Genomic DNA, 26,455 nt, shown 5'->3' with positions numbered 1-26,455 from the left:
CATTCTTGACTGGATATTAGTATAGACAAGTACATTCTCTTGTAAAAGATGGAGTTTTCGAGAAGGTGTTATAGTATTTTATTTTTAAACATAGATGTACATCTGTGGTTCAGCATATATTTATTCAAGGGACACACTGGCACTAGAAGTATTTCAACGGCCTCAAACAGTAGCTCATTACACTTCCACCAAACTTCAAAGAAAACTTCTATTGATTTTGGTAGAAGCGGTGCTAGCTCAGTGCTTAGATCTTTAGAAAAATAACACTTATGCTTTATATGTTTATGTTTCAAATGCTGGCTTTCTCCGGATACTGCTATGCTTGAAACTTTTGTCTTTCAATCACCTATTACAATCTGAGCCACACTCATAAGTAGAATTCCTGCCACACGACAGCTGGTCTAACTGAACTAAATATCTAACTGGTCTAATCAAGATTGCAAGTGACATCGGCTAACAGCAAAAATTGTTGTCTTAGTAGAGCTCTCATATAACAGACTGCCTTTTCAGAAAACTTCACCATAACAGGGATTAAACATTAAACCACTGTCACAGAGAGATTAGGGCCACATGCACATGTGCCTGAAGCAAATGCTCCTTTGCAGGCAACTGTGTTCCTGTAGAAAGATTGACAGGTCGACTAATTTCTCCTGTCATAGGTTACTTGGCAAGATGAGCAGATAATTCAGTTACAGATGCCTACTGCTGGCTATGGCATTCTCTCTATAATACAAACCTATAGTTAATGTAAATCTGATCGAAGAAAGGCAATTTGCTACCTCCTGTGCTGAACAGGCAGACTATGGCTTAAAATGGTTGTAGGAAAAGGCAGTGAGGGAAAAGGAAGTCAGAGTTAAAAATGAAATGCCAGCAGCTTAGCAGTGGTTATTCTCTAGCAGTGAAAATTCAAAGTGCATTCTTTAGCCTTGGTTTACAACAGGCAAGGACTGTCCTTCCTCATCTCTGTGCCTGAGCAACAGCTTTGTGGGCTTGTAGCAACTCATTTTTCCACAAAGAAAAGCAAGATACAACAGTGACTTGAATGTTTAGCAGTTTCCTACCTGTAGATTGTCCCCAAGTGTAAATTCATATACCTAAGGCAGATCCATATGGTTCTCAGCATCTTTCTTTGTGTTGGAGAATGGTGGAGTTTTTTCATCAGTGTGAAAATGAATTAGAATCTAATAGCATTTCTAAAGACGACCAGTTAAATTGGAATTGTAATAAGCTTTCTGTACATAATGAAAACCATCTAAAACTTAATTGTGTGATTAAACTGAGTTATTCTGGTAACAAACTGATAAGTATCTTTTAATGACTGTATAAATCAAATCTGATGTAAATGCTGTTTAATACCTCACCTGAATTTAAGGAGGATATTCCCTTTGCTTATTTGTCTCAGAAATTGGTTCTGAAATCAGTATCTTGTCTTGTTTCCATTCTTAAAGCGATTCCTATACATAATTCTTTTGCATATATGCTTTGTCATCATCATGGAAGATAAAAATAAGATAGCATTGTTAACTGTATTTAGCATTTCAGTATTTCAAATATATTACTTGGAGTTCATAAGGCTTACACTGTGATCAACCAATCCTGTTATCCTCTCAGTTTAACATGAAGAACTAACAGATACATAAGCTAGAAATGACAATTACATCTTATTCAGACTGCCTAATTTCTGCTAGATTTTGTTTATTTAGGTGGGTTTTTTTTTTGCTGTGTCTCAGAGGGTAATTTAGATTATCATTTCTCAAGCACTGCTTAATTCCCAGAGATGCCTTGAAATGAGTGTGTGTGTTTTGACTGCAGAGTTATTGAGAAAGTCTTCTGAGCATCTCAGAAATCAGGTATTTGGAGGAGTTAGGTTAGCTGTGAACACGAAGATGACTGGAAAAATACCTACTCTCTGCCCAAGCCCCAGTGTGAACACAGTCTCTAAGATCTACTCTGATCATATCTAACTTGAGTTGTAGCAAGATCAATTCAAAATGCCACTGGAAAATGATGAGAAAACAGCTTTTCTGTAGAGTTATTGGAAGGAAACCCAGGAACTAAACTTTTCTTAGGCTGCCTCAATCTGAATATCACAAAACCGTTTCTTCAGTTTTCTAAAAATACAAAATCTTCCAATTCATGTGTACTTTTCATGCTAAAAAGTAGCTTCAGATGGGCCTAATTCCACACTTCTTTGCAGCTTGTCCACCCTCCAGTGGGAATGCAAGGAATACATGTCACTGACTAGTGCACATTGCTGTTTGTTTGACCAGGTGAGACAAGCTCAGTGGCTTGTTGAGCACTCAACTTCAAGCACATGTACAGGAATGTTGCTAAAATATGAATTTATGTTCAGTGGCAAAAAAATGGTTTAGAAGCCATTTGAACTTTTATATAAATGAATTTTTCCAGCGGGCTCCTAATTTTTAAATCATGAGTTTATTATTATCTCCACTGGACTGAGAATAAAGCAGCCAGATAAATAAATTAACTTTGTCTCTTTCTGGAGGTACTCAAAATGTGGGGGCTATTTATACATTTAATTTGGTGAAAATGTAGTTTTTTAAAATAAAAATGCAGTTTTACACAGTCCTTTCTGATCTCTCGTTGTGATTTTACATATCATAGGAATACGTTGGAGATTCGGAATATAAACATTAACTTTCATGTTATAAACCAATTATTGCTTATGACAGGTTAGGAAGTGGTACGTATGCATACAGTCACTACTATATTGGTATTTTTAATGCAATATAGTCAACTGAATGCTTTTAAAGGAAAATTATGAGAAATATTATGAAAAATACTGCTTTCCTGGAAAGGTTATTGAAATCAGCTGGAAGCAATCAATTAACTTCGGTATGCTTCAGTTAGTTCTGGTAAACCCTTCAGAGGATTTTTAGCAGAAATACACATGTAAAATGAAGTAACAGTCCAGAACAAATAGCAAGTGGTCATACGAATGAGGAGACTATTTCCTGCACTGTGAAGTAGGGATAAGAGGGCAGCATTGCATGGAAAAATAGAAATCTTTACTAGAAAAACAAGAGGTGAAAATCAAAACCTGACAACAGCATGGATATTGGAAGGCTTTGCACAATAAACAATATATGTTTCACAGAAAACAAACAGATGAGAATATTATTAATGGGTTAGAAATTAATTAAAACTGATGACCTAGTAAAACCTATGGCAAGATAGTACAAAGAAATTAAAAAGATGAATAAAAGAGAGAATATAAAAAAGTAACTAGGACCATAAAATCAGAGATAGTCCATCAAGCAAAAAAGGGAAAGTCATACAATGTTGAGCAAAGGACATAGTGTAAACCATGTCTTCAAAATAACTATGTAATTTTGCTTTGTTTTAATCATCAATAATATGGTTGCAGACTCAGGCACTTCCTATAGGTCATCCTGAAGAACATACAGCATATAGAGGGAAATGCTAATGTCTCAAGCAGGAATATGGTGAACTAAGGATACTGTAAAGTACTCTCATCTCAGTCATCTTTTGTAAGTGTGGAACACTGCTTAAGCTCACAGATGAAAACAGAGATTGGATGGACATACCATCATGAAAAAGGAATTCATTGTTGCTTACAAACAAAAAAAAAAAGTATTACTTGCATTTGTTTTAATAATTGTTTCTTTTTTTAGGAATTTTAATCATGGTGTTTTAGCAGCACAATATTTGTGGAAACAAAACTGAAAGCTTCATGTGGGAATCATATAGAAAATAATGCTCCAGGTCTGCATGCAAAATTATTCACAGTATTTATTTTTGCATTTATCCTGGAACAGACATAATCAGCAAGCAATTCTGAGCCACATTGAACGGTCTGATTTGTATGATCTGCATCAGGAGTCTGACTATACAGAGTGGCTCATTGTTAACTCTTAGGAAAATAACTAAATGGTAAAAATGCATACAAAAAAAGATGAAAGATCTACAGAAGCAGATACATGTTAACTGAAACATAAAGAGCGAAAACACAGGATAATTACATTGCACATTTATGTTCATTGTAAACTGGCTTTGTATTTCCAATAATGTTCACATGACATGGATTTAAGTGAAATATTATTACAACATTTGTGATTTTTATTTTCAATGTATATTCTTCACAGGAGGAATTTGTAGCATTCTAAGAACATGAATTTTACTGCTAACATTTCTCTTAGCACAATACATTCATATCCCTGTCCTCAACAAATATATTTTATATATTTATTTCCAGGGTTTATTTTTCTGTGAACATCAGTCATTGAGTTACAGAACAAAGTGGAAAGAAATTCCCTAGAAGTATTTATCTTTAGGCACAGCAAAACTTCTTGATTATTCTGTTATGACTGAGTGAAGTCCAACATCTGAACTTTTTTAATTTTTACAGTAAGTTAGATTAAACAATTATTTTTACAAGCAATGTAAATGGTTTCATGAAACTAGGCTATTCAGCTGTATGGGAATTGGAAAGAGCTTGCAGTACCTGCATCACAGCTGGAAGCACAAAGGGAAAACTTTCTTTCTGTGTTTAGAAATTGCTAGGTAAATGAGGAGAGTATGTAACCATGCCTCCTTACATCAAGTGTAGGCACTTTAGACACTGCAGTACATGACTGTCCCCCTGCATGCTTTTTTCAGTCTTCCGAGAGTTCTTTCATCTATTTAAGCAAGACTCGCCCTTGCTGTCTTCTGCCACACATGTAATGAGTACAAAGATTCAAAATGCCAAAACAGTCCAACTTTTTTACAGCTGACAGTAAAATGTATTACTGTTAATATTTCCTCCGCTCCCTACCAAATACTGTTCAAATATCCTCCTCTATCCTTCTGTTGAACAAGCTCGAAGACCCAAAAGATCCAAATCATCCTACTGAGATGCTTCTGCATTAATTTAATTATCATATCCAAGTCTCACATGAGTCAAGATAATTTCTTTTGGACATTATAGTTTGAGGAGAGGGAAGAATACTGATAAAGTAACTTTAAAAAGACAGCATTGAAAAACATGGAATAAAAGCCCATAGTACTAACAAGATTACCCAGAAGAGTCAAAGAATCAGTAAGAGATCTGGCAAATGTGCTTGCCTTTTATTTTTGAAGACTGTCTACACTGTAAAACAACTTTGAAAAAAAGAAGAAAAATTACTTAATGTAAGCATCATTAATTAATCTTGCACTGTTTAGGATGCTCCAAGTGAGACAGAGATGCTTGCTCGAATTTGTGGGAGATGATTGAAATTCTAGTTATGACTGGAAGGGCTTCACTGCCTATCCTCCTCCACTGCAATGCTGACTTTCATTACCAGCCTCATAGAAATAGTTTTTAATGCACTTCTTTTAGGTCACAACTGCCTTCCTACTTCTATTGTATTGTTATTTCTCCCATCTGTCCAAATCATGCTAATAGAGACTATCATATAAAAGGAATAAAATATATATATATATATAGCACGTAAGTTTGCTTGCTATCATTGTTTGTAAACAGATTCATTTCATCAGGATTACTGAATCTCACGGTTTCTTGGTACTCTCCTTTTGTGAGCATTTGCAGCTTGAAATACGGCTTTAAGACAGCTGAAGGGAGAATGATACTGCGAGGGGGATTTCCTCCTGCTTTATTGCATTCTTTCTGTCATTTAATGCTGCTGCCTTTTTCAGAAGAGATGTATTAAAAAAAAATTCACATAACACAGGAAGAAAAAATGCAAAAGCACCGTTGCATCTTAATGTTTCTTTTTATAAACTGTGTAAGGACAGGATCTTCACAGAAATACAACTCTTATAGAAACATCAAACACAAAGAATGTGTACAGGGCAAGGTTAACAATGATTCTGTCAAAGAAAAGATCCTAATGACCCTTAACAGTAAACAGAATCAAGCCACATTTAAATAAGAATGGTTGAAATGACACAGTGCAATCCAACACCTACCATGAATCTTGCCCAATCACTTATGAATAAAAGTTAAATTCCAACTGCAATTATGGTCCTTCTCCAAAAGAAAGAATTTCTTATAGACAATCTAACCTACTGGTGACAACCTTCAATTTACCGGATACCAAAACGCTGTTTCTTTTTCTAAAGCTTAAAATAATATATGTAATGTTAAATTGCATCTCATTCATGCTGTTCTTGATATCCTTCTGAAAAGAAGGTCATTCAAAGCAGCGTTTATATTTTGAAGAAAGAAAGAAAATAGCAGAGTCCAAAGATTTTTCACTGCTGGAGAGTGACCACAGCACTTTGCATCCTACTGACATAGTGAGTTACAACAAACTTGAATGTATGCAACTGAGTGAGAGAAAATTAAGATATGGGAACACACATATGGAGACTTAAACACTGTAATCAGGTTTTTAATTGAATACCTTTCCTGGAAGTATCAGACTGGTTAAACCACAGCTAGAAGAAATATTAATGTCTTCTGTGAGATTAATTATGTGAGATGAGGTCTAGAGGATTGCTGGATTCAAAGGACAAAAGATCATTGAGAAGCAAAGAATTGTTCCTTGATTTTAAGATCGTTAGGATGGAAAGGAACAAATCCTATGTTTTAACAATAAATGCTTCAGAAATCAAACCAGATCCAGATCCAGATAATCTCCACCCTTGTTATACTTAATTTTCATAGAATCATAGAATGATTTGAGTTGGAATGGACATTGAAGATTATCTAGTTCCAACCTCCCTGGGTTTTTTATATGGGTAATAGGTAGGACAACTGAGTGGCTGCTCAAACAATTGGATCAGAATTTTTGAAGAGTTCATGTGAGAAAACGCTTTATGCATACTCACTATGCATTATTAGCCCCTCCCTGATGCTCAGCAATTTTTATTTTTTTTCTGAAGAACTGCATCGCAAAAGAGCAGGAGCAACAGCATCACTATTACAAAATCTTTTTTGTTACTTTAGCAGTCTGAAGAGACAATTGGAAGAGTTCTAAAGAAGCACCTGCAAACCTTGTTAGAATCCCAGAGACTCTGAAATCTAGAAGAGCAGATTTAATACCTGTGTTAGGACTCCTGCACCTTGCAAGCTGTGCTAATGCAATGCTGTGATTTAGTCCTCTCACTGTTGCAAACACCTTTATGAGGTCCCTGCAAACCCAAACATATCAGATAAAGCTTGCATTTATGCTTGAACTGTGTAAATGCTTTTAATTGGAAAAGGCCTATACTCTTTATGCATGTATTCCCATATCACAGGTCCAGTCCACTTGGGAGTATGGATCTAGATGTTCAGCAAGTAACTTCTTTATATAACAGTATAGAAGTGCTTTAAGTTGCAACTTAAATAAAAATCAATTTATATTCTCTGTCTTCATACAATAAAATATCTCATTTAGAATAAAGTACCTAGTTTATGATAAGCACATTCTTCGGACTCCACTCACTGATTCTAATGGGCGCTTAGCTACCACCATGCTAATAGACACCTGCATTTAGAAAAGTATACCAGAAATCTTGATCTTAAATTTGAAACCACCTGATGGGAAATGCACCCTCAGATCTGAGAAAATAATTGACTTGAGAATTTTACTAGCCAGGAGAAAGTGATGATATGCTGTTTGAGAATTTAAGACTATCACAAACATTCGCTTTTATGCTTAGTCTTCAGAATTTTCCAGTGTTAACAAGGACAATCCCAACTGACAATTAACAATGTAAGAGCAAAATATTTCTTCAGTGAGAACAGAAACATTATGTAAAACATAACTTATTTACCTTATGTGAATGAAAAATAAGCCTTTTGGTAGAAAAACATTTAGGGTTGACAAAATAATCTCTGCAGAGTCTGCTTTCCCGTAGTAAAACGTATTAATTATCTGTTTGCTATAATCAAGATCAACTTATACTTTACTACTTCCAGTTTTCAAACTGTTCTACCATGCTCACAGACTGTTACTACGTGGTCATTGACATACAAATACTAATGTGATGACGTAACTTTCAGAAGCCTTGGGTGTATTAAAATGTACTGAGGTCCTTAATCATGGAGCACATCAATCTGATGCAAGTATTAAACATGCTATTGATCTAAAAATTTGTTACACTTTTTTAACTGGTGAAAAGGCTCCAGGATTTAAATCACTCATTACTTACCCCTGTTCTTTGAACTTCCAAGAAAATCGCTCTTTGAAATGATTTCTCCCACACTGCCAGTTCGCTGCCCAGCTCTACATTGAAATAATGACTCTTGCCATGTCCAACCATAACACTGAAACAATACGGCCTCTGGTCTTCAACATCAAAGTCCTGATGAATACCTAAATACAAGTTTGCTTGTAGCCAGCAATCATCAGCAAGCCAGAGCTGAAAGACATGTTTCAGTATATGATTCTTCATCTAGCAAAAACATTTAAAGCAACATTGTCTTCTGTAAGCAATGGGTACTCAGATACGTTATGTCATTATGCTAATAATTACCTTGTACAAATGTTCTGAAAATTAAGTAATAATTTCACAGACAACTTATCTCTTTGCTTCTTATTCACTTTACCCTGTGTCATGTAATCCAAGCTACTTCTGCAGTTCCAAAATACAAAGTTACTTAAGCAATATATGCATAATTTAAAAAGACTTCGTAAAACACTATATTGTTTACCGTGAAAAGAAAGAAAATCCCTGAATTGTCTGAATTCAGTTCAAGAGCTGTGTACCAGCTTTACAGAAGAATACAACTACTCCATTCTAACTGGGTTCCAATATGCCAAACACTAAGGAATGCATTAATTTATCAAGCTCTGAAGGGCTAATTCTGGAAATGATAATTTGAGCTTTCAAATGTCCCCTAAATGCTGCCAATGGTGCTCAGCAACTACAAGTGAAGTGAAGTGAGATCCTACCAACACCTTCAAGATGAAGAGAAGCTTCATACTAGTCTTTTATAATTATCCCTGTAACAGAATGCTTTGTAAATGAAAAAAAATTCTGACCAGAAACTTTCCAAGACTTCACTGATTATCATACATGTAGAGAAAAAGAAAATTAAATAAAAAAAGAATACTGCAAACATATCTGTGTACTTTCAGATGGGAACTGAAAATAATGCTTGTCCTGCTCAATTGCTGAATAACATAAACTAGCAAATATAACATTCTGCAATTTACCCAAGTCAACCAAGTTAACTGTAAACTAAGGACATTTTGTGGGGCACCTCAGAAGCAGCCACCAAAGTACACAATACTTTGTTGCTAAAAATGGCCCTGCAGCTATCTGAGAACAGTCTTCAAGGAATTCAAAATTTGCTTTACAATGTTCTTTTAGACTGTTGAAAGTGAAGTGGAACAAAATACCGATATATAATCTGATGCTCAGCAGCTATGGGGTGACAGGTTTTACATCTGTATTTGCTTCAGAACTCAATGCTGCTCATTCTGGCTTGCAGAGTATTATATTAGTATCTTTTACTTAGTGTGTGAAAATGAGATGTGTGAAAATTTCAGGTACTAAAACAAAATCAAATTATTTTAATACAGGTGGCTTTTAAAAATGTGTCTAGTATTCTAACCCCTGAAAAATACAGGTTTTCAGTAACAGGCTCAGTGAATATATCGTATGAGGCAAGGTACGGGAAGAAACATATGTGATAAAAGTGATTATGGTTTCAGTCATCTGTTTGTTACTAGTAAACATCCATGAATAAGCAACAGTGTGAGATATATACATGTTTGTGTATGCAAGTGTTTACCTATACGATGCATACACACACACAAATCTAAAACATAGCAAACATTTTGTTTTGAAATGTAATTTCCATATTGGATTCTTTTTTAACTATTGTGTCATAATAAATACAGATGACAAGGTGTGTAACAGATGCACCTCTCCTTAGAATACACCTTTTGTGGAAAGATCTAATAGCAGTATCCACCACAGTTTTGCACTAGTTCTAACTAGCTTCTGAAACTCCTTAGGAACACTCTTCCCAAATGGCAGTTTTTACGACATAAACTCCATCTTTCAGTCTCCAGTGTGCAAACCCTAACTGCTTAGGATTTGTTCCTATCTTTTTGGATTTGCTCAGTTTGCCTCACTGTCTTTTATGCCAAAGAATCAACATAAATGAGGTTAAAGAGCTGAATTTGAGCTTTTGCACTTTAATGTATTCATGAAGACTGGCAATTAGAGCATTCATTTGTTAAAATGTCAAGATCATTAAAGAGTTGAATCCTGGGTAGTTTATTTCCCACTGTTTTTTGTTAATGAAAAAGTAGCACAGTATTTGCTTTAACGATAGATTATCCTTGAAATTATGACAAGATGCAAGGAAGGACTGAGTTTTAAAGCAGTAGTAGCATTTAAAGAAGAAAAAATCCAAAACTCAAACCACAGCAAAATCTTTTCAAGAGACACAATGAGCTTATATTTCATTGGTGCTGGACTTATTTATCAGAAGAAAGTAAATTTAAAAAAAGATTAATGGACAGAACCTCTCCCCTCCACTCCAACCCATTCCCACTCAATGATTGCAGGTTTACAACAGAATAAGAACAGGCAGTGATGAGCTGCAAAACTGGCAGCTGACATCAACAGAAGCTCTTTTAGCAGCTTGTTAAAGGGACTGACACCTCTCTAAAATGAAGATGTAGGCTCATTTGAGAGATTTTTTTTTTTTTGTGTAGATTTCTATCAAATTCCCCGTGCTCCTTGATCTGTTCTCTGTTGGTTGTGTGCTCCTTTTTCTGTCGGCTGTAAATTCATCACTTTTTCAGTTTCTTTTTTCTATTTAGTTTTTTAATCAGTAAAAAAAAAATGGTGCAGGAAACATGCCAATGTTTCTGTAAGTCAGTTTGGGACAATTAGTTTGAGCAATCAGGGCACAGAAATCCCCTGCCACCCCATTCTTTGAAGAATTTGGATATTTAGGGCTGCAGAGAACTCCTCACTATGATGAACAGGGGAATAAAGGAGAATGGAGTGCTATTGTTAGGTGTATGAAATTTTTTTTGTTTGTTTCCTTTTATTTTTTTCTTTCTGTAAATTGTCCTGAATAACTGTGTTGAATCAGGAAGAAAACCCAACCCAAACCAAAAAACTTAAATGTTCTTCTTTGGTGCACTGTTGAGTCAGGTTCTGTACAGGTAACAGAGTAACAGCATTCCTTCTCCACATTAGTACAGGGTTGAAGGATGAACAGCAGAAAGGACAGCAGCTGGTGAGAAATAAAGCTGCTTTGTAATTTTTCAGTGAAAACAGCATTTTATGTATGTGGTAAACACATAAATGTATTGGCTTTCGCAAATCATAAGTGTAGTTATGTGGATATAACTGTACCAGTTTACAATGACAGAAACAAAGCTCGCTAAAGACACAAGATTAGACAACAAGTTAAAAAGGGACAGAACTCTTGAGCAAAATGGAGTCACATAGCAAAAGAATTTGTAAAGGTAAAAGAAAGAGGGGAGTTGCTTGACATAAGAAAAGGTAGTGCCTGAAAAATATAAAGTACTTTTTAGCTTAACTTAGGTTGCAGAAAGAGAACAATGTTTATGTTGTAGGTGGAATCTAGTGGCCGCGCTAAACATGAGTTAATTGTTTCACACTAGTCTTCTAAAGTATCTTTAGTTTTAAAGAACAATGTTTGTGTTGTAAGTCTGTGGCGAGATAACACGATTTAGTGGCCCCACTAAACATGAATGACTTATTTCACACCATCCTTCTACTTATCAGGTAGTTTAGAGACAGAGCCTCCCAAACATCTGCTAGTTTGGGATACTCCTTGTCTGCCCATCCTGCAATAAATTTTGCTTTAAATCATTGCTAGTTATCAGAATTACAGATATGGCTGGTTTCAGCTAGTTGTGTGATTACTGGGGCATTCAACTGTGCCAAAGGTGAAAAGTACACTGTGAGGAAGACTGCTTACTTCATCTTGAAGACCCCTACTCACAAGAGGAAGACTGCTCACTTCATCCTCAAGACCCCTGCCCACAACCACTGGAGAGCAGTGAGCAGATGCCAAGAGGAGGGGACTTATGACAATAAGTTCCGGGAGCTAGTTATAATATTCCCCACCTATATGCGGGAATTATGAATATGCATGTAACTAATGTAATAGTGAAAGCATATAAACCTGTAACAAATGCTAATCACTCACGCCTCCGGCTATGCTTTATTTACTTTGTCCCTCAATAAAACCTTGTTATCTTGTTTACAGGGGTTAGTCTGTATTTCACAATCTAAAAGACCAATATTTTTGTTTGTTTGTTTGTTTGTTTATTCCTGGTAATATGTTTGGTTTTACTCTCTTAGGCTCTCATCTTAGCCTTACCTCACCTGCAAAGTGGTGTTTGATTAGCAGGTAGAGAAATAAATTTATCTGTCTGATGCAACTTATTAGAAAATATCTTCTGTAAGTCAATTCTTTAAACAGACTACTGAGGTTTTGACCAAAATCCTTTCATGGAACAAGTTAAACAGAAAGCATGATGTTGTCTCTAGGTGGTGGAATAGAATGAAGAATTCTGTAGTACACAAATACACCATGTTGCCCTTTGCAAGGTCAAACCCACTATAATATTTGGAAGTTACATGTGATCTAAAAAGGACATAATACTTCTAGTTACTGAAATTACTAAAGTATCTTTATATAGATCAGGAATTACAGTAATAACAATCTTCATCACATTCACTTAAAAATCTGACCCACTAAGAAAAAGGTGATATCCAGCTTCATTATGCTTAGCTGATGCCTTTATACAACCAGCTCTAATATGGACAATTTTCTTCAAAATGGAAGCATTTTAATAACTTGCAGACTTGGAACTTAATCCATTTTCTCATACTTAGATAATTAATGCACTAGCAATTACAAATACTTTTTTTAAAAAAACATGCACTATTTGAATGTTACCTGCTCCTAGTTAAGATTAACTTCAGTTTACAATTAACAGAAAAAGGCAAGCTTTCTTTACTAAATAATATCATTGTAATTGTTAGGAAACCTACCTTGTGAATTTTAAATAGAACCTCACAGAGGTTATAGATTTTTTCAGCTCGTACCCAGTCTAGTGTGCTTACCTACAATATCAAAACAATAGGAACATATTTGTTATGCTAAAATCATGTACAGATAAAAAATATCAATATTTCACCCATCTTTGTTCTATGGATGCTCTAAGTATAATATAGGTAAATTACTACATTTCATCCACCATTAGAAAAGACTGTCAAATAGCATTCAATTTTTACAGAAACAGCATCTACAGGAATCTTACTATAATTACATAATTTTCTTTAGAAGATATTTACTTGATTTTTTCCCCATTATTACTACAGTATGATGGAAACATCTTTGTAATCTCTGTGACGAGTTATATATTTATTTTCCATTATGCTAGCACAGAAAAAACAGAGTATTAAACCCAGTCATACAATCTTGCATTCTTACAAAAATCTTACAATCAAAAGACCAAGATGTCTTCCTAATTTTGTATTTGAGTTTACATACACTAAGGCACCAATATTTTAATATTTATACTAGAAACTGAAAAGGGTGGTGATTGCAAAATTTGAATTTAAGTGTAAACTGTGTGCTTAAAAATGGGTATAAAAACAGTTTTGCTTTTCTTTTGATTTTGTTACTCTATCTTGTTGACATTATAGGCTGCTAAAATTTAATGGTTAGAATATCTGAAGTTTCCCCTAAATTCTGGTTCATGATATAACGTAATATCTGTTTTCTTTTGAAAACAGAACCTAGCCTATGTAGTTCCATAAGAAAAATACAAGGGGAATATACATTATTTTGCTTATATATTTTTGAGCAAAATCCTAGCCCTTGGTGAATGCACAGGAATGGTTGCATAAGTGAAGAATGTGACTAAATTGTAACTCTGAGGCTTTTAACACATGGATATAAGTGTTTTGGTGACTCTAAGAGCAACTGGAATACTACAGCACATGCAGCATTTTCCTGTTACTGCTGCCTCCCAAAATGAAGAAAACAGAAAAAAATAACTATGTAGCTAAAGCAAAATTAGGCTGTAAAACATCTGACTTCTGTGGATGAAACTTAACTAGGAAATACTATGACATTCAGTACCACATTCTTTTTCTCTGTATTCACAGTGGCACACAGCTCACCTCTAATAATCTTGTTCCTGATGTTTTGCATGAAGATCATCATGGGCTTTTTTTTTTAATTTATTTTTAAACTTGAATTTCCAGGTCCTTGTAAATTCTAAACCATTAATAAAAATTATAATACAATGCTGAAAATCTAAACCAGTACAGCACTTAGGAGCAGACTGATGTGACTTCTATAGCTAAAGGCTATTTCAGAGTGCTGTTGGAGGAGTAATGTGAGCTTTATTTCTAATCTTACATACTGTTATGTTCAACTACAACTGAAACTAATTAACATTATTATTGAGTAGATCTCATAGATATGTGTTTCAAAGCAGTGTTTCAGAATTTACCTGAATTCCTTCTTCTTCATGAGGAAACCATCCCACCTAAATTTAGACATCAACAGTGTCTAATCTTAATAACCTAACCTAATTCTTGATAAACTAATCTTAACGTCAACATATCGGGAAAGAATTAAAAAAAAGCCCAACAAACAAAAAAGGTAGCCTTTTCTCCCAGTTAGTCTCTAATTTTAGATGAGATCTTTGAGATGACTAAATTTATTTGAGATGAATCACCTATTCCAAATGGGACTGAAGACCTCTGGAAAAGCAAACTCTATCACAACATCTTTTCAGGATATAAACGGACTCATATTGTAGGGTTCGCCATTTGACAGTTCTTATATTTTAACACTCAAACAACACCTCTTGAATACAATGCATGTGATAGAGTATGTAAAACCATGTTATGTACTTTCTCTTTCCGTTTTATTATGAGCAATTTCTTATCATAAAAGATTGAAACATTACATATTGTTAACTTAAAAAGTCCCAAGTACCATTTTAAAGGAACTTCATCAAATTTAAATCTAATGTTAGCTGGTTTAGAAAATTAAAACAATTTTAGATATTGTACTTGTCCTCCCATCACTTCATAAAATATATTAGTTTTGAGTTGTAGATTTCTAATTTTTAGATTTCTGTTACATTTTTCCCTCTAGGAAGGTCCACTCAGTATTTTATCTGAGTTCTGTTTTTTAAGTTTTGCTACAAGTAAGAAATAAGACATGTTTAGAAATAACTAAAACTGAGGAATTATAAAGCTGATTCATAAAGAAATATTACACATTTAATCATGCTCATACAGCAAATACTGCAGTTTTTTTCTTAATCTTATTTACAGGGAAATATTTTTCGGTTTGATGAGTGTTTTAAAAAGAAAATTATTAAATAATACAGGCCTGAAGATTAATTTAAACTGTTGGGGTTCTTTGCTGCTACTAATGCTGCTACCATGAACAATGGTGACACTGTTGTGCCATTAAATTTACCCTGAATACTTCAGCCTTCTCCCCATTATCCTGTGCATCTCTTTAATCCTTAGGCTCTGTAACCTCTTATGACTTTTTTCAGCAAAGATAGCTATTGATACTGATAACTGCCAGCAGTTACCTACATAAAACAAGATATTCTTTTATTGAATATGCCAGGGAAAGGATGCTTTACTTATAACCAAGAGTGAAACAGTCTGAATATCATAGTGTGCAAGGTCATCAGGAGAACATGAATGAGATGTTGAGAGGGATTTTAAGGAGGGGAAACAAACATACTACAAAGGGATACTAGAATCCAAAGTGACAGCTGACATTATTTATAGTTTTCTCAGAACTATCATAGTATATCCAAGTTTAAAATGTCATTGTTATAGATTGCGTTTTAAAAAAAAATCACAAATGATCTTATACTTCTAGTCAACAAGAAAAAATTGAAAGAATCAGAAAAGTTCACAAAAGTGCAATATCCTTCATTTGCTTTAAAGGATGTTTCAGTTTATTTCAAGCTTCATGCATTTAATAACTGGGTAATGATAAGTAACTAAGGTAAATAAGATACTGAAATATATTTCTTAAGCAATAAGTTTTTCTCATTATTTCCACTTGGAATTTAGCTATTCCATGCATTGCATTTTCTTGGGATTATTTTAGCATAACAAGGTAATTATTTTTAGTAAAGCATTTGACAAAATATTTTGAAAAAAAAATTATACAAAATGTGTCACTTAATAAGACATACTTTCACTCATACCAGTTTAGTCCTGAAAGTGCATCAAAATTAATGTAAAAATTCATGGAAGTACCAATTAGCATTCACTGAGCTTTCACTTTAACTTTGTTTATCTAATATATGAATTTGTGACCAACACTAGCTGAATGTTATTATTATAAATTTGATGGATGGACTAGCCAGTGGATAAAGAATTAGCTGGATGGCCGTATGCATCAACACCTCAATGTTCAATTGGAGATCAGTAACAAGTGTTGTCCCTCACAGATCGGTGTTGGGAATGATCCTGTTCAACATTTTTGTCAGTGACATGGACAGTGGGATTGAGTGCGACCTCAGCAAATTTGCCAATGACACCAAGCTGTGTGGTTCGGTTGACACACTGGAGGGAAGGAATGCCATCCAGAGGGACCTTGACATGCTTGAGAGGTGTGCCAATGCCAACCTTATGAAGTTTAACCATGCCAAGTGCAAGGTCCTACACCTGGGTTGGGGCAATCCCAGGCACAGCTACAGGTTGGGCAGAGAAGAGATTCAGAGCAGCATTGGTGTATTGGTCAACAAGAAACTCAACATAAGCTGGCTTCAGTGTGCGCCTGCAGCCCAGAAAGCCAACCGTATCCTGGGCCGCATCAAAAAGAGCGCGACTAGCAGGTCGAAGGAGGTGATCCTGCCCCTCTGCTCTTGTGAGACCTCATCTGGAATATTTTGTGCAGTTCTGCTGTCCCCAGCTTAAGATAGAGCTGTTTAATCAAGTCCAGAGGAGGGCCACAAGTATGATCAGGGGCTCAAGCACCTCCCCATATAAAGACAGGCTAAGAAACTTGGGGCTGTTCAGCCTGGAGAAGAGAAGGGTGCATGGAGACCTCCTAGCAGCCTTCCAGTATCTGAAGGGGGCCTACGAAGATGCCGAAGAGGGACTTTTCATCAGGGACTGAAGTGATAGGACAGGGGAGCAATGGGTTCACACTTAAACAGAGGAAGTTCAGGTTAGATATAAGGAAGAAGTTCTTTACTGTGAGAGTGGTGAGACACTGGAACAGGTTGCCCAAAGAAGTGGTAAATGCTCCACCTGTGGCAGTGTTCAAGGCCAGGTTGGACAGAGTTTTGGGCTACATAGTCTAGTATGAGACCCACAGGAGTGGGTTTAGAACTAGGTGATCTTAAGGTATTTTCCAATCCTAATCATTCTATGATTCTATGATTTTATGTTTTTATTGGAAGACCAATTGCTTACCTAACACAATGTATTATGTGATATATTGAATACTTGGTTTTGTAGATATTTGGATATATTATGCCTCTCAGAAAAACTCCATAGTAACATATTTGTAAACTCACAGATAACAGTAAGCTGATCACAAAGATAATAAAAAGGAACAAATATAGAAAAACAGGAACTGAAAGTTACAACTTTAAGTCCATAGTGAGATACTGAAGTAAGTATGTAGAGTTACAAATGTGGCAAATATTTCAGTACTTTTAACTTCATCATGAGTTTCTGTAAGTTCTTAATATTTTGAAAACTGGCATTATGTTAGATTTCTGAGAATAAACAAACTTTTAACATCTAGTTTCACATAGTTAGTCCAAGTAATCTGAAATATACTTAGCTTTAAATGTCTGTTAATCATTGATTTTTCTTTATAAAGAAATCATTTAAAATAGAGAAAACAATAAAGTTAAATTCATTTTGGCACATACATGTAGTAAACAAAGAACTGAAAAAGTTACTTCCTAGAAGAGGATTCTGCAATTATAATATAGGTGTAAAAGACTTCCATGCCTATTCAGGTATCAGCCTTAAAGGATTGACTAGACATGAGACATAAATATGGGGTGCATGTAAAAGTGAATCATACTTCCAAACTCCTTAAAGTCAAAGGGAGCTAATATGTGGGAGTTTCTGTGAACACTGAATCTGTATGTAGAATTCTCCAGTGTCCCCCTATATATATATATATATATATATATATATATATGCACACACACACAAGTAAAATAGAGCATGCTTAAAGAGTAAAACTTAGGGGAAAAAAAAAAGATCAAAATGGCTGTAGTACTTATTACTGGCATACAGAGAATGCTGCATTATCTGACAATTAAGCTGAAACATCTGACCCACCTAGAAGTATTAAAAAGGTTTAGGCAAAAGATTAAATACTTTTAGTTCAGGAGCAATTAATTTCACCTGTTTCTCCACTCTTCAATGGAAAACAAATGAGCCAAGTATGATTAAAAAAATAAAACCCAACAAAAAACCAACAAACCACAAAAAACCCTAAAAGATATTGAAAAGGGAAAAAAAAAAAAATGTTCTTGAGATGAACTATATTATAGCAGTGTAAGAAGTCTAAAGTTTTCCAAACCAAATTAAGCTTGATGGTACAAAACACACACTAAAGAGCAGTCATATCCTAGTAAATATGTGAACAAATTTAAATGAAGAATTGTGTGTAGAGTTAGGAAGTTCACAAAAAGTAGTCATAGTCAAGTCTACGCTCTCCAAGTCATTGCTCCCTCTTTCCTAACACGTTACATTGACATTATAATGTATGAAATCACAAATACTTAGAACTTACATAGCAGTGCTCTCTAACATTCAAAGCACTGCTCATGTGCTAATTACATTATACTAGCTTTCTTCTCTGTAGTGTTTTTACAGGTGGAACAATGTTTGTTACTTTCACATAATTCTTGTATTTTTTCCTTTACTTAAAACTGTAAGCACCACATGAACTGATTGCCTAGCTGCCTTCACGTAAACCACTTCAGGGCTATTTATTTAATCATGCTGCAAAAGATAGTTTTGTAATTAAGGATAACAACACATACAAAGATATGGCTACTTTGAAGACTTGATTGTAAAAGCCACAGTGAACTACATGGAAGACATAAAAATGAACCAGTACAAACCTCCCCTATATATATAGACTGTATTCCATAAAAACAAACATTGCATTTTTATGGAAATTTTCAATGACATAAAAAAGTGGTTTCATTTTGGAGGACAGTTTTGAATACTGTCTCCCCAGTTTCTTCTAGAATGTGAATCCAGAACCCTTTCAAGATCTGAAAATTGACAGAAATGTATCAGAAGCTTTTAGGATGTAATAAAATACTACTTGTATATTAACATTGACACAATAACTTCTACTCATTCAGCTGTGTTTTTCACATCTGAAGTTTTCAAAAATGTGTCATAATTCTAATACACCAATCTGTAAAGGAAATCTGTGAATTTCTTAAATACAGTCAGATAAGCCACTTTAGGGATTCAGAAAGACCATTATCTGTTAAGCACATAATTCTTGATGTGTACTTTTATGGTGAAGCTTCTACATTTTTGGAAACACAATATGAGATGTTGTTGAAATGGAGTATAAATAGAGTATTATTTTCCATAATAATTTCTTTCGTATTATAATATCCACATTTTTTCCCACATTTTTTTAATTTTTGCCCACGGCTAACTATGTTTTTCATTCTTAATGAAAGTTAGCAGCTGTATTTACATTCATATAATCTTTTTCATGCAATGATGTAGAAAAAGAGCAGAAATTGTACCAGATCCTTTTACAAGCAGTTGCAAAGTTATACATAAGGTCACTACAACTAAAGATAACTAAGTTATCTACTCTGTGCCCACTATATTGATACACTGATACACTACACTGATTGCATATACAAGTAGCAGTAACTTCATAGAAACATCTCTGAAATAAAACAAGTTAAACTCTAATCTTCTAAAGATCAAGCCAAAACATCTGTCTTTCTGTGATAGAGCAATCAATTTTTTAAATACCTTGCCTGCCCTATGCAGAGCGTTGCCCAGCCAGTCTCCAAGCAATGGCTACTTTTGAAGACCAAATCCCTGTTTTTCTTGCACAGCATGATGGTTTATGAGACATAATATCCCTCCTGGTCTATTTGGGTCTGCTGTCCTGACTGTGTCCTCTCTCAACCCCTTGCCCACTCTCACCCTACTCGCTGGGTGAGCAGTGTGACAAACAGAGAGGAATGCTCTGTAGGTACTGCTCAGCATCAGCCAAAACACTGATTGCTGTACTAGCATTGTTTTATCACAAACCCAGTGCCATATGGGCTGCTGTGAAGAAGCCATGCCAGCCATGCCCAGTACATGCCCCACCAAGGATCAGGGCAGCTCTCTGTGGGCACCAGAAACCTCCCTATGGACAGGGATGGGCTGAGGCTGGGTCTGGATGTGGCCCCAGAATACTGGATCCTATGGCTGGCCATGACAGGACTGTGGGGAGCTGAAGACTGGTCCTGCTGCATTGCTGGGGCAGGGAGGGGATGAAGTGGGGTCCTGGATTGTGGGAAGGGTTGGGGAGCCCCATATAAAAGGGCCAGGGACAGTCAGGGTTGGAGGTCCCCCCATGGCACTGATAATCGGCTTTCTAGACCTAGGTTTGAGTTCTCCAGGTGGGTGGTTGTTGAAAACTGCAAATTTCCTGTTTTGTTTTTTTCCTATAAATAGAAAGAAAATTGTCAGCAGGTTTTATGTTTTATTGGCTCTGCCACACTTACTGGTGTATCTGAGTACTGGGATGACATAAAACATTGACAGAAGCAGTCCCCTCTGTTCATTTTTTTTTTTTTTTAAAGCCACTCTTTTCACAAAGATATTGAGCAGAAATACAATAGTGTAGAAGATACTGACAAGTAACATAGTATGAATACTACCATTCATCCTCACTTGTCTGTTCTTAGTAGAGTGCTGAATATGATGAATGAAGCTGTTTATCCCAAATTAGTACTGTGTAGATGGATAGTTTTAATTACACCAAACATGTTTCTTTATTGTGTATTTCCAAAAAAAGGTCTGAAAAAAATAATTAAAATTTATAAAGGAAAAGCATTCATATGGTTTGTTATTTATTTGTTTAATATTTTTGTATTGTTTTTGCATTTTAATTGGATTGAAATAATTAAATCAAAGCTTAGTTCCTTGACTTAACATATAAACAATTGTTAGAGGGGAAAAACTCAATCCTTTTCCCAAATCTATTGTCTCATTTTAAAAAGAATACTATTGGCTACTTACAAATGCTTGAAGTTAATAGGAATCATTGGATTTAGAATTCAAATTTAAAGAAAATGTTACTGATTGCTTTTCATTTTGGTTCACAAAAAAGGATTGAAGAGTATACACTTCCCAAAGGTATTGCCGATGGTGCACATGGAAAGAATCAAATTCTTTTGAACAGCTTAAGAAATGGAGACTGACCACCCTCTGAGCACAACTGGCAAGAAGCTGCATAATGGAAATTAGAACATTGTAATTCCATATTTTTTTTTTATTTGTTTATAGCAAAGGCTCCCTGGGGAAAAAAAAAAGAATGTAAGGATAAAACAATATCATGTGGTAAGTATGGGTCACTTTTTCAGAGTTTAGAATTCTACAGATTATTTCTGTTTTATTCTTTTAAATTAATTTTTGTTAGGGTTTAGGGTTTTTTCTTTTAGATAAGTGTTACTTAAGTCATTTGTTGTAAGACAGAATTCTCATTACTAGCTATGTATATTATCAAAGCAAGATGATGTCATCTGTTCAAATTCTGTTCAAACTGTACACTTACGACTGGATTATCTGAAACAGTTCAGTCCCTTGCCTGTGTGCAAAACCCACAAGTATCTACTATTAGTTTGGATTGTGTACTTCATGATGGATCTTCTCTTTAAGAGAGTAACTACCAAATCATCACATCTATGAAATACCTTAGAATAAAGAAGGCAAGAAATATTGGGCCTAACAAACCAGAGAAAAATCTGAACCTGACATCTATAAAAATTGAAACACATACTCCCTATTGGAAATTCTTTGAACTAACCAGGTACAGTAGGACATTCATAGGACCTTGGACAAGTTTAAATATCTAATGTTTATTGAAATAGTGACATCTATGGTTTTAAGTTCTTCTGAAATCTCAGCTGACAACTTCACTTTGTAAGGAAAAACAAACCCAGGCATAACAAACAGGTTTCCATTTATAATGAAACTGTCACAAAAATACAATTTTTTTACCGGTGGAGTGCTGAAAATATAGAAGGATGAACCCTTCAGTGCTAGAAATTTAAATTTGTAGAGTTGAGATGAATCAATTCCTTCAAGTCTCTCATTTACCCATCCCATATGTATGACCTGTAAAAGAAAATAACTGAAAATTAAAGCTCTATTTATGCTCTATGGAGCATAAGGTATATCTGAATAGGTCAATTCTTTCCACAAAGAAGAGTGGTCATATTACAAAAAGATGTATCATCCACTTCTTCACATTTGCCTTCCCACCACTTTTATAGTCTTTAAGAACATGGTAACACACCAATCTGTCAGAATTCCTTAATTAGAACTTACAAGTACAGATTATCTGAATCTGGTCTGAAATAATTATCATTGTAAAAGCTACCTGTGTATGTCTCAGCACACTCCCACTTGAGCCAGCAAAACAGGTGTACTGAAATATTTCAGTCAGCATATAAAAAGCATGTTCCTACATTATCTATAGCACAGCCAAAACTTGCATACATTGAAATTTCTTTTATATATACCTCTAAAGAAGTACATCTGAAGAAATAAACAGCTGTCTGTAGGCTCATGTTTGCCACTATGTGTTCCCATAGAATTAGAAGTCAAATTCAATTGTTACATAGTTTTTCTCTAATGGTATTACAATGCACACCTTTATATTTCAGGTAAATTAAAGAAAAATAAAATAAAGAAATAAAACTGCATTCTTCTCCTCTGAGGTAAATCCGAAAAATAAAATAATGATAATAATAAAAAAAAAGATGTTGTTACCCACCAAAAATAACAAACAAAAACATTTTAGGCTTCATTTTGCAAACATTAATACAAACATATTGCCCTTGAAACAGATACTTGAATCCATAATACTTGATACACCAATCTGAATATACAGATATTGCTGTATATTGTTAAGCTTACTTGTTTTCAATTAAGGCTACACTTATGGAAAATACTGACTTACACAGGAGAAGAAATGTCATAGCACTTATGAATATACTGAGCCCAGAGAGCTTTGGTGGAAGTCAGTGGAAACAGCCTGAAGAAGGTATTCATTAAAATGCATGAAAATGTCAGCATTTGTCCTATGGATAAAATTGGGGAAAATGTGAAGGTCTGAGGAATGTGTTTCTATTGAAAGCCCAGTGTGTATACCGGTTAATTTAGCAACAGACCACAGAGATGGCAAAGTATAGACAAGCGGCAGCTAACAGATGCATATAGATAAATAAGTATGACATACTCTTCTGTCATGAAAATCTCATACATTGTTTTCTAATTTTGTTATTTAATGTATCTGCTCTGTCTCCCACTAAGCAGTTTATCAAGAAATGAATAATTAATAAATAGCTAGACAGTCATCCTCTATAGTCTTCTACTGAGGTCTAGCATTAACATTTTAACTAGATCTAAGAAACAGCACAATAAACACAGCAGCCCTTCCGGTTCTCAAATTGATATTCTGTAAATTTAATAACCCTCATTAAAACATTGTTTCTACAGAAAAGGTTTAGAAATAGGATGTTTAGATATTTCATTACTTTAACAAATATACGATAGTATTGATAATCTACTACAAACTGTATTCCATATTATCAGTGTAGTAATGTAATACCAAACAATGCAGAAAAAAACAATAATGTCCAAATCACAGGGCACAAACAGTACAATATTCTCCTCTACATTCATAAAATCACAACTGCTGACTTGCAAATGAACACCATTTATTAACCTGTAACAGCATTAAAATCTTTGCTAAAATCCTAGTTTACCGGTTAAATTGATAAATGAATAAGCAAAGGGTATGGTTCTATTAGGTTCTTTATTAGTCAACATTATCATCACCATTTATTCTTACAGCAACACCCAACAAATAATTTTGGAATTATTCACCATGTCAAGTGGCAAAACTATGTCACAGATGAATACTGCAGCTTGCCTAGGTTGTTAATCAAATATCATATACTAAAGCAAACATGACACATTCTGGGAAATATAACCATATATATTGTTGCAAATCAGATGTTCATTTAATATACTGAAAGAAGGAAAACATAAAGTTCCCAGTTGATACTCAGCGCAGGATGGTAATAGAAAAATGGAATTCCAAAATACATGTGATTTCCTATGATTAACAGGAAAAACTTGATTTACCTAGTTGACAGAATCCATAGGTTGGAATTCATGTGAAGGCCCTATCGCTGTATTCTCTTATCTATGGCTGCAAGATGTGATAGGAGTGCCAAATTTATAACATCAATTTAATGTAGCACTTAATCTTCTGGGTAATTTTCTTGAGTATGTATTTAGCTACAAACACAAGACTGCATTTTCTAATTAGCTGCAGACTTTGTTTTTGGCATCTGTTCTAAGTGTTTTACTGAAATGGAGCTGTATTATTACTGGTTTTGTTGCAGCCATATCATACTGTGACCAGTCTACCCGTGTTAGACCAGAATCAAGACTTGGTCTGAAGTATGCCCTTCTCCACACAGTTTTTTATAGTCATTAACAGCCATAAACTCAGTGTTAAGCCATTCTGTATGCTGAAATCTCTTTCAACCTCAGACAAAAAAAACAAGGAATGACACAAAACCATATTCACTGAACTAGATTTTGAGGGAATGACTTTTCTACTCACTGAATTATTAGAACATTGTGGTATCACTTTTAATATATATGGATTGTACTAAGGTCACCTATTCATTCTACTTCATTGAAGACTACACAAAACCAAACAGCAATAATTTAGTAACATTTTGAATACATTGATCTGAATATTACTCTCCTTGACTGAAATGACTAACAAAAAATTCAATTCCAGGAAAAAAGACCTTCAATCAGAAAAAAAAAAAATAAAAAATTAAACTATCAAAGCAAAGAGAAAGCTTTAGAACCCTTAAAAATATAAAAGGACCCTTTGTTTTTTTAAACGCTGATTATAGCTCCCAAGATATATCAGAAAGTGAGTAAAAGTCTTCCAATTTCTATTTTCTTTAAAACTATTACTTAGCTTTGTATTGTCAATATAATTTGTGGAACATGGAAACAATTACATACCTAACAATAGAAATAAGAAAAATTGATCTGCTGATTTATATCTTACAAAAGAAAACAAAAACTTACATGGAAAGATTACCTAGTACATTATAGCTATGTCATTAAAATCAAACAAAACCCCCAATGAAACAAAACAAAACCCACCTCAAAATAGTAAAAAACCCTCCAAAAGTTCCAAGATTATGGTTTCTGTGTTAGCACCATGAAACACCTAAGAAATGAATGTGCTAGTAAACAAAATGTTGCAGCATTGTGTGTACTTCCTAAGGCACCTATAAAATGAATGTCTGCATCAACTTGTGCAATTTTTAATTTTTTTTATGAAGACGTGAAAAAATTCAGCAAGTACCACATTTGTAGAACACTTTGAGATTTGAAGAGTATCTCTGCAGAGTAATGATTGAACTCTCAGCAGTTACATACATTTGGAGAAATATAGTACAACTAGGAGACAGACAAGGTTTCTGTTTGTTCATTTGTTTTAGAATTTTTGTATATTGAGGAGAAAAGGAAGGGAAAGAATATGGAATATGATTATTCCATCAGATATAAAAGACTGAATCTGATAATTTCTTCAGAAAGAAGCAATAGTCAGGGCAGGTAGCTGAAGAGGGATAGCTACTGGAAGTGAGCTCATTGGATATAGAGCTGCATTACTGTAATTTGCAAGGCTTGGGGATAACAGGATGTCAAGCCAAAAGGTAAGTTACTAAGGAATATGAAAGAGGAGGAGGAACAGACATTACAAAACATTTACGAGGAGAAAGAAATCAATCCGGTAAGATAAAAAAAAAAACCCAGGAGAAACTACGAAACTAAAATGAAAATAAAAAAAGGACGAACAGTATACAAGTATATAAAGAGGGGAGAATCAATAAAAAAATATTTGGGAGGGGAAAAAAGACCCACAGAAAAGAGGATTCCCAATGTATACTTGCCTATAAGGATATAAAGTCCTTAAAAAAGTATAGAAGATATATGTAAGCACTTCCTTTATTAGAATCAGTGATTAACTTACGCAAATATTGAAAAAAGTAATAAAAATATGCATCTTTTTATAGAGATATTAGAAAAATCTAATATCTTTTTCAATTTCTTTCCACACATCTTTCTTATTGACTGGTTTACTTAATGACAATTTAGACCACAGCAATGGAGAAAGAATAATTATTCAGTTCAACAAAAGTCTATATACAACAAAAGC

At 34.5% G+C, this 26,455-nt stretch overlaps 1 protein-coding gene across 1 annotated transcript in view; it reads right to left on the bottom strand.

Moving 5' to 3' along the window:
* Positions 1–26,455, bottom strand: part of SNTG2 (syntrophin gamma 2) — a 208,919-nt gene that overhangs the window by 23,005 nt on the left and 159,459 nt on the right. Inside the window, exons 13-15 of the mRNA XM_061357528.1 lie at positions 22,192–22,308; positions 12,955–13,026; positions 8,107–8,316 (exon numbers count right to left, since the gene is read on the bottom strand). Coding sequence (XP_061213512.1) covers positions 8,107–8,316; positions 12,955–13,026; positions 22,192–22,308 — 399 coding nt within the window. The remainder of the gene's footprint in view (positions 1–8,106; positions 8,317–12,954; positions 13,027–22,191; positions 22,309–26,455) is intronic.

The sequence above is a fragment of the Neopsephotus bourkii genome, unplaced genomic scaffold (genome assembly GCF_033783945.1).
Source record: "Neopsephotus bourkii isolate Nb327-2 ecotype Australia unplaced genomic scaffold, CSIRO-AGI_Nbou_v1 NB_908, whole genome shotgun sequence".
Taxonomy (NCBI): Eukaryota; Metazoa; Chordata; class Aves; order Psittaciformes; family Psittacidae; genus Neopsephotus; species Neopsephotus bourkii.
Note: the sequence above shows the minus strand (reverse complement) of the source record. Positions and strands in the feature narration are given on the sequence as shown.